General features: G+C 37.2%; 1 protein-coding gene across 2 annotated transcripts; it reads right to left on the reverse strand.

Annotated features, from left to right (window-relative positions):
• Nucleotides 1-11,160: 11,160 nt before the first annotated feature.
• ptger4a (prostaglandin E receptor 4 (subtype EP4) a) lies at nucleotides 11,161-16,141 on the reverse strand. 2 transcript variants are annotated; one of them, XM_053624916.1, is made up of 3 exons: nucleotides 14,905-16,141; nucleotides 13,448-13,528; nucleotides 12,105-12,189 (listed from the first exon to the last, which is right to left on the reverse strand). In XM_053624916.1, the coding sequence occupies exons 1-2, from the start codon at nucleotides 15,682-15,684 to the stop codon at nucleotides 13,496-13,498; spliced, it is 813 nt and encodes a 270-aa protein (XP_053480891.1). In that variant the 5' UTR covers nucleotides 15,685-16,141; the 3' UTR covers nucleotides 12,105-12,189; nucleotides 13,448-13,495. The 2 variants fall into 2 exon arrangements, with proteins under 2 accessions (XP_053480890.1, XP_053480891.1); XM_053624915.1 differs by lacking the exon at nucleotides 13,448-13,528 and having other exon boundaries at nucleotides 11,161-12,189.
• Between the last annotated feature and the right edge of the window lie 547 nt (nucleotides 16,142-16,688).

The raw sequence follows: 16,688 nt of genomic DNA on the forward strand, positions 1-16,688 counted from the left end.
ATTTAGAAGAAGCATTCATTTGGAAATAAACCTTTGCAAAGTAGCCATACTATTAAATATTCACATTACTACAAATAGGCAGCTTAGATACAATGCTATAACACAGGCTGCCAGGCCAGTTCTATTTTAGTACCTAAATTTCTTAATCCATTTCACTGATAACATTTAAAGGGATAACAAGGATGTTGTTAAATATGTAACCTGAAGACAACATTTTCCTGAAGTGCAAAATCAAAGGCAATTACATTTGAATGTTCAAGACCTAAACCGCATTATACTGGTGACCCATTTCTTCAGTTTTCATTTCTTCAGACCCATTTATTCAGTTTGCAAATCAACACAATCACTGTTGATTTTCAGGACTCAGAATTAGACATGACACAAACCCATTTATTATACCTGTGATAAAGAATTGGATCATGCAACATGTGAGAATTTATTCAAAACAAGGGCCAAAGAGCATTCTTTCTTTCTTTTTTTTTTTTTTACAAAATCACAAAGATGAACTACCTAAGAATCTCTGTTTTAAGCACCTTGCACAAATATCCTTTCTTAAATTTTATTTTCACAAATTAGAAATTCACCTATTACAAATACATACAATTAGAGTAGAATGAATAAATAATCAGCTTGTATCTTAATAACATCCATGATGTTTGGGCTCTCATGAGCGTCCCTTATTAAACTTGATATTTGTCTTAAAATTTTATTAAAACGTAAAACTTTTATTAACTTTATTAGCTCTGTCGACATTCCATGCGCACACTTTGCTGGTAAACATTTGGCTATTTTGTGGCTAAGTATATATATATATATATATATATATATATATATATATATATATATATATATATATATATATATATATATATATATACATACACACACATATATACACTTATATATTTGATATATTATACAAAAATTAAGAGACCACTGCAAAGTTTTCATAAATCAGCATCTCTACATGTATGGCAGCCATTCCATTCCAGTGTCTTTTGAATTCCAACACAGGCACATGTCATTCTACTAAATGAGGTACTGATTAGGTGATCACATAAACCAAATCTTATATAACAAGGAAAAGTATAAAATCCACTGCTGTGTTCATCACTATACTCTTGCAATAGGACCAGCTGGGTGGCAAAGACAGTGCTAATAGTACCTCAAAAGTAACTGGAATTAAAAAAATAACTATTGACCATGCCAAAAGAGTTGAAAAGGAAAGTTTTGAGTGAGGAAAAGAAGGGTTAAATTCTGGCTTTACTGGCAGAGAGATACAATGAGCATCGGGTTGCTTCCATCCTTAAAATTTCAAAAACGGCAGTTTATAAGAACAACGTCAAGCAGCAGACACTGGGGACAACAAATCCACAGACCAGCAGAGGGCAAAAACAACTCTCCACTGATTGGGATGACCGCCAACTCATTCGAATGTCACTCAACAACAGTAGGATGACATCAAGTGACCTACAGAAAGAATGGCAGCTGGGGTGAAGTGCAAAGCCCTTCATCAATGAGAAGCAAAGAAGAGCCAAGCTGAGGTTTGCAAAAGACCATTGGACTGGATTGGACTGTAGAGGACCGGAGTAAGGTCATCTTCTCTGATGAGTCCAATTTTCAGCTTTGCCCAACACCTGGTCATCTAATGGTTAGACGGAGACCTGGAGATGCCTACAAGCCACAGTGTCTCGCACCCACTGTGACATTTGGTGGAGGATCGGTGATGATCTTGGGGTGTTTGGAGGTGCTTCAGCAAGGCTGGAATCAGGCAGATTTGTCTTTGTGAAGGACACATGAATCAAGCCATGTACAAGGCTGTCCTGGAAGAAAACTTGTTTCCTTCTACTCTGACAGTGTTCCCCAACTCTGAGGATTGGTTTTTCCTGCAGCACAATGCTCCATGCCACACAGCCAGGTCAATCAAGGTGTGGATGGAGGACCATCAGATCAAGACCCCGTCATGGCCATACAAATCTCCATACCTGAACCACATACCTCTGGAATGTGATCAAGAGGAAGATGAATGGTCACAAGCCATCAAACAAAGCCGAGCTGCTTGAATTTTTGCACCAGGAGTGGCATAAAGTCACCCAACATCAATATGAAAGACTGTTGAAGAACATGCCAAGATGCATGTAAGCTGTGATTGAAAATCAGGGTTATTCCACCAAATATCGATTTGTGAACTCTTCATATAGTTAAAACATTAGTATTATGTTGTTTAAAAATGAATACAAACTTATTTTCTTTGCATTATTCGAGGTCTGAGAACGTAGCATCTTTTTGTTATTTTGACCAATTGTCAATTTCTATAAATAAACGCCCTAAATGACAATATTTTTATTTGGAATTTGGGAGAAATGTTGTCATTAGTTTATAGAATAAAACAAAAATGTTAATTTTACCCAAACACATATCTAATAATAATAGTAAAACCACATAATAGTAAAACCAGGAAACTGGAAAAAAAAAATTCCAGACCCATATATATATATATATATATATATATATATATATATATATATATATATATATATATATATATATATACACACACACACACACACACACACACACACACACACACACACACACACAGCCTTAGCCCAGACTTCAACCCGATTGAACATCTCTGGAGAGATCTGAAAATGGCTGTGCACCGACGCTACCCATCCAACCTGATGGAGTTTGAGAGGTCTTGCAAAGAAGAATGGGAGAAACTGCCCAAAAATAGGTGTGCCAAGCTTGTAGCATCATACTCAAAAAGACCTGAGGCTGTAATTGGTGCCAAAGGTGCTTCAACAAAGTATTGAGCAAAGGCTGTGAATACTTATGTGCATGTGCTTTTTTGTTTTTTATTTTTAATAAATTTGCAAATATTTCAAACAAACTTCTTTCATGTTGTCATTATGGGGTATTGTTTGTAGAATTTTGAGGAAAATAATGAATTGAATCCATTTTGGAATAAGGCTATAACATAACAAAATGTGGAAAAAGTGAAGCGCTGTGAATACTTTCCGGATGCACTGTATATTATATATATATATATATATATATATATATATATATATATATATATATATATATATATATATATATATTAAGTCTTTTGACTTTGTACCAATGACTAAAAATATGTTCTGCCTAGTGCAAATGTAAAGACCTGATTTCTTTTTTTTTTTTTTCCGGAAATCACAAACCACCACTATTAAAGTTTTCATATTTATCATTGCATTCTTATAGTCATTAGCCTGTTTGAATTGAGTAGGTTTAATCCAAACCTACATAACAAGTAGCCTACAAATTATAAAGTTAACATGAACCTAATCTGTTCTGTAAGTAGAAAGGTCAGGAATAAAAACCTCTATGGTGCTAATAAATAGACAAAATATTATTATATGCATTTAAGTAATGTTTATGAAATAGATTTGTACTAAGGGGATCAGTTGAGTTAATTTTACTGTTAAAGGTGTATCTGGCAATACACTTTTAAGAATATTTGATAAAGCTTGCAGACATGGGGCTTTAACTGTTCTGCAGGCAAACTGTTATAAACAGATTTAGAAAATATCGTGTCTGACAAAGAAACTCAACTTTCAACACGTTAAACACATGTTTATTTGTACTGTGTTCATACAGAATTATGCAGTGACCAGTAAGTATTCATTCATTCATTTATCTTCGGTAACCACTTTATCCTGTTTAGGGTCACGATGGATCTGGCATCTATCCTGGGAACACTGGGCATGTGGCAGAAATACACCCTGGCTTGGATGCTAGTGGGATTTGGGTGTTTATCATGCTTTGGGGAAAAAGGTTATAAAGGATTAAATACAGGTATAGACTGCACATGAATATTGTATTTTATAGTGTTTAAAGAAGGAAATCATATCTATGGGAAAAATGTGCCCTTTGTGACCACAGTGCTTGGTTGATGAACTCTGTCTATATTTGACCTTCTGCATGTTTTCTCTTCAATAGCTTTTGATCTCTGTGTTAGCCTGTATATATATATACACACACATCCATATTTAACCCTTGTCATTATTCCAAATACTTGTGGATTTTGGACTCTTCCAAATAAAAATACACACACTTGTATTAAGTCACCAATTCTATTACAACCACTAAAATATCAACACAAATAATATAGTGATAGATAAAACAAACACAAAATACTCATATTATATATATATATATATATATATATATATATATATATATATATATATATATATATATATATATATATATATATATATATACACACACACACACACACACACACACACACACACACAGTACAAATACACATTATACAAATACACATTATTGCGGAGGAGATCAGTATGGACCAGGGAGTGGTGAGTTAGACTATTGGGATAGTTGATTAGTATTGTTAGCCTTCTTCTGGTAAAATATACAGTATCGCACAAAAGTGAGCACACCCCTCACAGTTTTGTAAATATTTGATTATATCTTTTAATGTGACAAGACTGAAGAAATGACACTTTGCTACAATGTAAAGTAGTGAGTGTACAGCTTGTATAACAGTGTACATTTGCTGTCCCCTCAAAATAAAAATAAAATCAACACACAGCCATTAATGTCTAAACCACTGGCAACAAAAGTGAGTACACCCCTAAGTGAAAATGTCCAAATTGGAGCCAATTAGCCATTTTCCCTCCCCGGTGTCATGTGACTTGTTAGTGTTACAAGGTCTCAGGTGTGAATGTGGAGCAGGTGTGTTAAATTTGGTGTCATCGCTCTCACACTCCCTCATACTGGTCACTGGAAGTTCAACATGGCACCTCATGGCAAAGAACTCTCTGAGGATCTGAAAAAAAAGAATTGTTGCTCTACATATAGATGGCCTAGGCTATAAGAAGATTGCCAAGACCCTGACACTGAGCTTGCCAGCATTGCTGCAGAGGTTGAAGGGGTGGGGGGTCAGCCTGTCAGTGCTCAGACCATACCATGACCACTGCCTTTCTAAAGAAGCGGAGGGTGAAGGTGATGGACTGGCCAAACATGTCTCCAGACCTAAACCCTATTGAGCATCTGTGGGGCATCCTCAAACGGAAGGTGGAGGAGCACAAGGTCTCTAACATCCACCAGCTCCGTGATGTCGTCATGGAGGAGTGAAAGAGGACCCCAGTGGCAACCTGTGAAGCTCTGGTGAACTCCATGCCCAAGAGGGTTAAGGCGGTGATGGAAAATAATGGTAGCCACACTAAATATTGACACTTAGGGCCCAATTTGGACATTTTCACTTAGGGGTGTACTCACTTTTGTTGCCAGTGGTTTAGACATTAATGGCTGTGTGTTGAGTTATTTTAAGGGGACAGCAAATTTACACTGTTATACAAGCTGTACACTCACTACTTTACATTGTAGCAAAGTGTCATTTCTTCAGTGTGTACTCACTTTTGTGAGATACTGTGTGTGTGTGTGTGTGTGTGTGTGTGTGTATATATATATTAGTAATTTCAGTCAGCTGGCTGGTTATGACTATCATTAAAAATGTATATAAACTCTGTATGTGACATCACTGTGTTGCAAAGGAAACAGCAGGAGCTCATATAATTGGATATCACAGCAGCAGTCTTAACCATACCTCTTAGTAATGTATTCATTCAAACTACTTTTTACATTTGTGCCACTCTACGCTGGTAGTCACAAAGACACCAAAATTTGCAATTCAAAATCTTATATCTTGCTTATGCCTTATTTTGCTATGGTCACAGGAATAGATCCCTAAACATTTCTGTCTCCACATGGCAAAAGTATTGCTAAAACAATTGCAAATACAGTTGCAATCAAAATTATTCAACCCCCCCATTGCAAATCAGGTTTACTGTCAAAATGTACAGACTTTCAGCTGTTTGTAATGAACAAATCAAACAAAAGCAATTTAAATAGTTCAGCACAATGAATGCCTGGTGGTTTTGCCAAATTCAACTAAAAATGCAACTTATAATGACTTCTATTTTTATTGTAAATTTTGATAATAAACCTGATTTGCAGTGGGGGTTGAATAATTTTGATTGCAACTGTAATCAAAAAGTGAGTAATGAAATGTTACATTTGTGGATGGAAAGCATAATGAAAAGATTCAGGAGATTAAGGAGAAACGTTTGCTTCGGCACAGTATTTTAAAGTACACTATATGACATGTGGACGCCTAACCATCACACCCAGCAGTTATATTTTTGTTTTCCTGCATCCCAATTCAAAACTAAAAACCAAGTACCTTAAATAGTCTCATTTGGGTTAACCTAAATTGTGTACATAAACATAATTATTAAAACATGTTTAATAATGGTAATGATATTTATTAATACTACAAGTCATGGTAGTAATTACAAGGGTCATAACATGATTTTGAGTGTTTTCCTTCTGTTTGGGAGTGTAATGCATCTGTTTGTGCATGTATAAGCTCTGCAAAGTTCCAAAACTCATATTTTCCCACAAATGGATTTATTGTATATAACAGAGAACACGCCTCTAGACCTGCCCAAAACGCACCGTTTGAAGTCCAGATTTACTTCTGTAATTTCTCTACGTCACGGCATACACTATCAGCATAAACCTACCCAAAGGCAGCCACAGAGAAAGAAGGCATGAATTCAGACACCATGTCGCGGAGACGCTGTGTGTTTATCCTTCCAAAAACAGACGAAATTAGGAATCAGTGGTTACTGTTTATTTATAACGCTGTTCCTGGGCAGTACAACCCAACCGTTTGCTTGTGCACAGTGCATTTTACAGAGGACAGCTTCCTGAACCTGGGTGAGTACAAGGCTGGCTATACATAAAGGCTACTCCTGAAAAGTGGGGCGATTCTCACTTTGCTCTGACAATTTTGTGCTTCTGAATCAGAACCTGTAAGTGTGTTTGATTATTTTATGAAGTATCTGCAACTGATTGTTCAAATGTGGAGTTTTGTGTTGTGGCTCAGTTGTAGACCTCTATTAATGTGCTAGCTAAAGTTTGCTAAGTTGCCTCAGTTTTGTAAGTGTTTGTTTGTATGTCGGTGGTCTGACAGAGACGTTGATTGTAGCTGCTGTTGTGATTGTATCTAGAATCACAGCTTTCCAATTGTATATCACATGACTGCCTATATAGACACAGATGTGTACAGCATAGTTAGATACATAGTTACAGCATAGAAATCGGAGCATTTTATGCAGCCTGGGAATAGAGGTACTTCAATAATGTCCAGTAATTGACAAATAATGGGTTTTTTGAACATTAAAGCATGCTAACCTATTCTCTTACAACCAATAAACAACATAATAAATGTTTAAAAATGTTTAAAAATCATGATATGACTCCTTTACTACAATGAGTTAACAAAATCTTAATACTTAAGTATTTCCATTCTTAATTACTATTCATATATTACTCAGAGACTGTTACTGTATGCACTTCATTATTTCCTGATGCATAACTGATAACTTGCTTTGATAACTTGTTTGATAACTTGCGCTAACAAGTATTAACTCATCATTATGAAAGCACTAGTTAAGTATTAAAACATTTGGAGTGTGTTTGTGGGAATTCTTGCCCATTCATTCAAAAGAGCACTTGTGAGGTCAGACACTGATGTTGAATGAGAAGGCCTGGCTTGCAATAAACCAATTCATCCAAAAGGTGTTCAATGATCTCAAGCAGGCTACTGGAATTCCTCCACACCAAACCTGTCAAACCATGTCTTTATTGACTTGGCTTTGTGCACGGGGGCACAGTCATGCTGGAACAAGAAAGGGCCTTCTCCAAACTATTGCCACAAAGCTGAAAGCAAATGATTGACTAAAATGTCTTTGTACTGTATGCTGTAGCATTAACATTGGCATTACCCATCACTGGAACTAAGGGCCCTAGAGCAAACCCTGAAAAACAGCCCCAGACCATTATCTCTCCTTCACCAAACTTTACTGTTGGCACTATGAATTCAGGTAGTTAGTGTTCTCCTGGCATCTGCCAAACCCAGGCCAGACTGCCAGATAGTAAAGCGTAATTCACCACACCAAAGAACAAGTTTCCACTGCTCCAGGTGGAAGTGTACTTTACACCACTCAAGCTGACATTTGGCATTGTGCATAGTGATCTTAGGCTTGTGTGTAGCTACCTGGTTACATACACTATAGAACCAAAACTGGGCCATAAAAACCTTGGCCCCTTAGCTCCAGTGAAAGTAAATTTGAATGCTACAGCATACAAAGACATTCTAGAAAATGTACTTCAAACTGGCAACAGTTTGGGAAAGGCCCATATATGGCTGAGAGTCTGAGGTGTCCACATACTTTTTGGCCAAAATTTACTGTGAAATAAACTTGTAAATAATGATCAAAATATCTTTAGCATGGGAATGTGGCCTTAAAAAAATTTCCAGGGCTTGAAAACTGTCTGCATCATGAACCTTAAGAATGTTTGTTTTTAGAATTAGTATCATCATGCATCTCAGCATGTGTAGCCTTACTGGAGTACAGTCTGCATATTCTCAAAGTCAGTCACAAGAGTGCTGTGTGCCAGTTTTCCTGCTGAAAATATGATTCATTCATTCATCTTCAGTAACCCCTTTATCTTGGTCAGGGCAAAAGGGTGGAAAATTCACCCTGGATGAGATGCCAGTCCATAACAGGGCACCATGAACACAGACACATTTACACACTTACTTACATCAAGCATCTAGGAAATGTAGCATTGTACCACACTCCAGAAATGAGGATCATTTTGTGGATTCATTGTGTATAATCACAGTTATGTTATATCCATTTCTGTTCAAGGTTGTAACACTAGGACTACAACTGCTATGATAGCTTTAGGACTGCAATTGCCACAAACAGTTTTGCACTCAAGTCTCCTTCTGTGAACAGTGGAGAAGTTCAACAAAACAGACTTCATGTAAAACTGTAATGGATTTTCCTGGTTACACAATTGTACTATTTGACCATGTAGTATTAGCACATTTATAGAAGGGATTTGGTGGTATCTGGTATCACCCAAATGAGGATGGGTTCCCTTCTGAGTCTGGTTCCTCTCCAGGTTTCTTCCTCATAGCGTCTCAGGGAGATTTTCCTTGCCACCATTTCCAGTGGCTTGCACATTAGGGATAAATTCTACATTTAATCTAAATACTGAGTTTATATATTTCTGTAAAGCTGCTTTTGGGACAATGTCCATTGTTAAAAGCGCTATACAAATAAAACTGAATTGAATATTTCAAGGGGGTAAATACTTCTGAAAGACCTATATCATTTATATTGCACCCAAAGAATTTAAATTCTGTGTATTCAATCATTTTCTTTGAGTATTTGAGCAGTTGAAAAGACCAAATTGCATATCCCTGTCAGAAAGAAGGACAATACTGCTCTACATGCATGGCATTGATACTGCAACTGCTAATGTAAGCCATATTGAAATTTTAAAGAAATAAGTGCAATGATTAAAGAGTATTATATGAACTTATCGACTCCTAAAGATTCAGACAATGGGAAAAAATACAAGCAGCCTATACAAATAGGAGCAAACATTGCATGAAGGCAGCAATTCAGGTAGCAAAAACATCTTACCCCATGTAAACTCTAGTGTGGTCCTTTATATGGGTCATGGGTCATGTAAAAATCTGAAATTCTCATTTGTACCATTATGAAATGTGATATATATCAGCTAAATACAGGCTGCTAATTTATACTTGAATAGTGCATGGCCTATGCTGACCCTACACTCTGACCCCAACCTCCTAACATGCTGGGAATATGAAAAGAAAAAAAGAATTTCACTGTGCTGTAATGTATATGTGACCAATAGACTCATTATCATTATCATTATGGCCTCATTTGCCACAAATAACAACGATAAATGTGATAAGCTAAAACAGAATTACCAAACATATTTCAGTAGTTGCAGTTCAAAGATGCAGTGCCCTGCATGAAGGAGCAAGCTTTTCAAGCTTCTCTCTACCAAAGTCCTTACAGCACTCCTGATAGATGAGCCTCTGGAAATAAATACCTGTTTAAGTTTTGTCCAGCAGGAGGAAAACTCTCTTCACCAACATTTAATATACCCTACCAAAGGGTGCAAATGTTAATAAGAGTACAAAATATTTTTCTTGGTGTTATTCATTTTACATCCACTTCACTGGGAGCCTATGACTATACACACATATCATCATAGGGCAGCTTAACAGATCTAAAAAATAATAATAATAATAATTTTTAAAAAACCCAGAATTAATTATATTTACTCATTTCCCCTACGCTTACTCAGGCCATATTTCATGGGTCTGAACACTTCAGTTTAGCAAACTCAGCAAGAGTGGGAGTAAGAAAAGTTTGGGGAAACAAATGTTTTACTTCCTTATACATGCAGTGTGACTAGTGCACAGATTGTTAGGCAACTTTAACCTTGTAAGAACAGTGCACATTATTGCGGAGGAGATCAGTATGGACCAGGGAGTGGTGGGTTAGACTATTGGGATAGTTGATTAGTATTGTTAGCCTTCTTCTGGTAAAATATACAGTATCTCACAAAAGTGAGTACACCCCTCACATTTTTGTGAATATTTGATTATATCTTTTCATGTGACAACACTGAAGGGTGAAAGTGATGGACTAAACCCTATTGAGCATCTGTGGGGCATCCTCAAACGGAAGGTGGAGGAGCACAAGGTCTCTAACATCCACCAGCTCCGTGATGTCATCATGGAGGAGTGGAACAGGACTCCAGTGGCAACCTGTGAAGCTCTGGTGAACTCCATGCCCAAGAAGGTTAAGGCAGTGCTGGAAAATAATGGTGCCACACAAAATATAGACACAATTTGGACATATTCACTTAGGGGTGTACTCACTTTTATTGCCAGCGGTTTAGACATTAATGGCTGTGTGTTGAGTTATTTCGAGGGGACAGCAAATTTACACTGTTATACAAGCTGTACACTCACTACTTTACATTGTAGCAAAGTGTCATTTCTTCAGTGTTGTCACATTAAAATATATAATCAAATATTTACAAAAATGTGAGGGGTGTAGTCACTTTTGTGAGATACTGTACATAAAATAGTTTGAAAATACAAATAAATCATGAAAATGTTCTTTTTTCTATTTTTATTATTGAAAATTTACAATATATAGTATGACAAGAGCAAGGAATACAATCATAAATTTTATTTACACATATTCTATTAATATGAGCCTCTCATTCTCATGACATTGACACACTCTTTTGATGGATGTTTTGAGCTCATCAACATGCTTACTGGGGCTTAAATTAGTCACACTGCAGCTCACATTTATTTATGCAAGAATATAACATTTCTTTGGGAAGTGGAATGCTCAAAAACTAGCAAACATTTTTGTTAGGTTCGTCTGTGCACAGTTTATTTCATGATCATGCTGTGACCAGTTTGAACCCTGCTGGAAAAATAAGTGTATCACTATTGTATGTAGCTAGTTATGGGATTTTTAGAGCATTTCAGTGTTTTATTTGTAGTATAGAACATGACTGGTTCTAAATATCCTTTGTTAAAAATTCATGTTACAGCTGCCATTAAAATGGTACAAATGAAAATAACAAAAATACTTATAAATGCCAATAGGCTTACAGATGTCACCGCACCTGACTTTTAGCACTAAATACTTTTTTCCTTGAAATTCACAAATTTAATGTCATTTGAGGATCCGGTTCTTTTAAGCATGAAGGATGACTTGTGTGGTTAATAGGGCATGGTTCTGCCTCACTCTCTGAACTGTTCCTGTTGGAGAACTCTGTGCCAAGGTGTTTGGAGGAATATGGAGAGGACCCAATGCGACTTGAACTGCATGTGTCTTTGTAGGGCTCAGTGATTGCAGAGAGATAAAGAAAAGTCTGCGAGGTGCTTCTGACCTCCCGCATATTCCGAGATACAAGTGATAGCGAGTCTTTGGAGATAATGGAGGACACTCGCTGACGCTCCAGCCAGTGGAAACTGGCCTGTGTCTGCTGCCCACGAGCAATGATCTTGCAGAACAGATAATTGATGTTTTTTGTGAGTTTGATTAGGACTGTTTTCCGGAGTAGTATGTAGATCCATGGATCTAGAATAGGGTTGGTTGAAGCAAACCGTATAGCCAAAAGATCTGGGTTTTTGTCCAACCGTTTCTCCACTGGAGTCTTATATATTTGGTTGATGAACACCTGCACCTATAGACAAGATGTTGGAGGATTACATGGGATTATGTGGGAAAGGAAGAATAAACATAAAGCCATGAAAATGTAATTAGCATCACTATTTGCTCTGTTCTACATACAGACACCAAAAACCACTAAAATTTGACATTTTCTGGCCTCTACTCACCAAAAAAGAGCTAAATGTTTAGGGGTTCTTAAACTTTAGTCCTGGAGAGTCTGGCTAGTACAGTTTGATATGCCTGATCCAATTGACTGGCCCATTATTAATCCGTTAACGAGTTGGAACATGTGTGTCGCAGTAGGGCAACTGCACAGTGTGGGTGTCCACAGAACTGGAATTGAGATGTTTTGAAATTGCCAGTTCATCCTATGGAGACTGTTGAGGCTAAGAGACATACTGTTGTACCTTGCCTTTACTGTTTAGTGTAAAATATTAGTATTCAATTTTAGACATTACTACTTTACAGAGGTACTCCATAATACAATATTGTGCATAGTATGAAATTTGGGAAATAGCTTTTGCTCTGAAGAACTTATTGTTTGCAATTTGCCTTACCCCTATCTGTAGCACATCCATGTTTGTGATTTTGATCACATGGTGTCACTACTATGGAGGGGCAATTATTCTAATACATGCATTTAAAATACACATTTGAATGATATATTTTGTCATTTGTATTTGATTTCCAAAATGATTTGTGTTTCAAAATTTCAAAATACAGAAAATACTTTGCATAGTGAAATCATGTGAGGGATTTTAGATCCCTTGATTTCGATTATTTGATTTTCTTTTCTTTTTTTTAATGTTATTTGTATAAAATAATGTGTCCTCTATTTTCAAAATACAGAAAATAATTTTGTTATGGTTTGATCTAAGTGATTTTAGACCTGGCAACTGCCCTAGAGCTGTCCGGCAGCTACCGGTGGCACCACAGACTTGTGAAAGTCTGCACCTACAATTTGTGAACAGTTTATGAACAGTGCATCGGCTTCCCTACCAACAAACTTGCCATTGATGGAAACGGAGATGGAGCAGTGTGTTTCCTGACTAATTTCTCTTCAGCATGTGGCCGATACCAAGACTGATGTTACTGGATATTTAAAAGGTGTTTCATGTAAACTGAAATGTCTTTTATTATTTGTAATATTATTTTATTATAGTATTATCGTTTATCATATTTAGCTAGAATCATTAAAATAACTCACAAAAAAATAAAACATTAAATTGTGACACTGTTAAGGCTGTGCTCGGATGAAGATAAAACATCACCTTGTTTTTAAAGAGGTGTTTCATCTGATCCATAATGTCTTTTATTATCTATCTTCCTCTGGCTAACAAGATGGATGCTAGCTGGAGATAAGAGATAATAAGTCAAGAATATTCAGTAATACTTCTGAAACCAATGTAACAATACAATATAATGCTTGATACTTTCTAATTTACTGCATAGCACTAGTAGATTATTGGGGGATAGCTATTTTTAGCCACCGTCCACCAGCATCCTACCCTTAACATCTTAAGTGGAATTATTACACCATGTAATTTCAAAATGACAAAATAATGTATTGCTTTTTAATTTAAAAAAAATTGTTTGCAGTCTTTACTTGTGGATTATTTTGCATCACAAATTGATGTATTTGACTTTCTCTGGTCACTGCTTAGTAACAGCAATGTTGACTTTCAATTGCAAAGTATAAACACAAGAAAAAGTTTGTGTGTTCTGAGATTACCCTGCTTGATAGTTCAGTCACCATGATTAGGGAAGCCTGCACACAGTTGCAATGGGAGGGCAGGTGTAAATATCTTCTTTTGTTATGCAGGCCTAAACTGTCATATTCACTGTGCATATGCTGGATATTGTTCTCTTTGACCATGGGAAAGTTCAACCATGCACATCTCCACTCCAAACATAGCTTATCAAGAAAAATCTGAGGAGCAAAGTAGCCTATGTAAATGAAACCTTGTTTGCATTTTGAATACTCTACTTCACCAAAAAATTAAATGCGCATTTTCCAATACCTGATCTGTCCATGGATAAAGATGCTGCATAAAATATTTCTTTTTAAAATGTTATGATCATACACTACAAACTGATTTCAAAAGGTAGGTCCACTCTTAGAAAAGGGTGTTCTTCCAGGGACTCCTCGAACATTACTTGAATAGTTAATAGTTCTGAGTTTATTTTTTTTTTTTAATTTCTAATAAGGTTCTACATATAACCTTCTAGGGTTCCACCAGTGGAAGAACTGAAGAAAGTGTTTAAGAGTTCCAGATTTAACCTTACGGACCGTATGGTTACTAATAAATCGGCTTTTCTTTACACACTATACTGTGGAGAATATGGAACAGGTATATATGTTTGGTTTACCAAACATATATACCTGTTATATATATGTTGGTCAGTAGACTTATAAAATAAACACTGAGGCGAAAAATAAAGTTTGTTTGCAGTTTTTCTGTTGATCCAGAAAGCAATAAAAAGGTATATTTGTCTACACTCTTAGAAAGCAAGAAAAAAGATTAAATCTACTGTAAGATCCTAAATAAAGGAAAATCTAAGTGGTTTTTCAGCTGTTCTCTCTGTGGTTTATAGTTTTTTTTTTCCTATTAGAACCCTTTTAGGAAACAAAGAACACTTAACTATCCAAAGTACCCTAAAGGGGTCTCTTTTTTTTCCCAAGGTGTGCCATGAAGTGCAATGATAGGCTGATGGATGAAAAACTCACGACGAGAGGAATGGAGCAAACGAGCACCACGGCAGATGTGGCGATGAGCAGCACGACCATGTGGATCTCGGCTCCTGCAAGGCGCCTACAGCTGCGCTTCCTGCCGACCTCCGTGGCTCTCCCCTGATCGCTGCTCAGCGACATCCTCCGTACAAACCTGCGGTGCATCCGCATCAGTGCGCCACACACCGCCACATTGCAGACGACCGTGGCCAGGATGAGGGCGAAGCTGACACCGGCGTACATGTACGAGAAGGCAGCATGTACATTCTTCTCGGTCCTCCAATCTAGGAAGCACCATGTCTCCGGATACTGCATGGTGACCCGGCCGAAACCCACGCTCGGAAGGGCGCAGAAAACACCGTTGGAGACGTAAATGGCGAGAAGCGTGGCGCCCGCCAGCCTCTGGTTAACATAGTCGTTGTAGAAGTATGCGTGGTTTATGGCCACGTACCTCTCCACAGACATGGCACAGATGATGCTGAGGCCGGCCAAAGAGAAGAAGAGCAGGACGAATCCGAAATACTGGCACAGAGGCTCTCCAGCCGGCCACGAGCCCTTCACGTACGTGACAATAGTGACAGGACTCGCGAGCACCGTGCCCAAAAGATCCGTGACCGCGAGGCCGCACACCAGCGTGTAAAATATCGTCTCCTTCTGCTCTTTTCTGGATTTACACAGCACGACGATGGCGATCAGGTTGCTCATCACCCCGAATATGAACATGACCACCGGGACCGTGGGTTCCATCCTTAATTGAGAAATAGTGCCGTTGTACATTTTGGACGCGCCCGTTCTGGTTCCCGAAATTTCTTTCAAAAGTACATAGATTTTGCGCGCGACAAAAAAAATGGCCTTTGCGTAATCGGAATATTGAGTATATTGACTTGAACTGTGTAAAAAAAAAAGTAGAAAACTCACAAAAGAAGACAGTATAAATATCCTACTTTCTTTTCTTTTCTGCGACGCACGGGTCTTAATTTGGCGCAGGCGCGTTGGAGGAGTGTATAAGTTTTACAGGTTTGCCCCGCCTCTGCTTTCCTTACTCTAATGCAGAAAATAATATAGCAAGAATTATAAGCTTTTTATAGTTTCAATAGAAAATAAATTAAATCGAAGTACGTCTGGCGTTGTTAAAGATAACCACGAATTCACGATTTCACATTATGACCTTCGTATTATGACTTGAATGAAGCTACAGTGATAAATGATGCCTAAGGTCAGGAGGGCACGTAGTTTGCGGTGATTCTGTTGTCGTAAATAGGAGTCGTAAGTGAATAAACTTTTTCTCCTGATACCAAAAACGACACGCATATTTTTTTGAATGAATTTCATTGATGTAGTTTGTAGCTGTTATTATTATTATTATTATTATTATTATTATTATTATTATTATTATTTACACTTTCTAACAAGTTAGCAAAAAGCATGTCTGACTGGTCAGATGATGTGGTAGGCCTAAAGGCAGAGTATAAAGTGCAGAACACAATAAGTGGAAAAATGGCAGTAGTGTCTCAACGGTTAAGGTTCTGGGTTACTGATCAAAAGGTGGGAGGTTCAAACCCCAGCACCACCAAACTGCCATTGTTGGGCACTTGAGCAAGGCCCTTAACCCCATCTGCTACTTCCTAACAAGCTGTTATATGAAGAGGGAAAAAAAAGAATTTCACTGTAGTGTCTATGTGACAAGTAAAGGCTTCTTTTCAAAAAAGAAACAATAATAATAACTCATTCATTCATTCATTAAATGTAACATTTGGGATAGCCTATTTAGCCTAATAAGT

The sequence above is a fragment of the Ictalurus furcatus genome, chromosome 5 (assembly GCF_023375685.1).
Source record: "Ictalurus furcatus strain D&B chromosome 5, Billie_1.0, whole genome shotgun sequence".
Taxonomy (NCBI): Eukaryota; Metazoa; Chordata; class Actinopteri; order Siluriformes; family Ictaluridae; genus Ictalurus; species Ictalurus furcatus.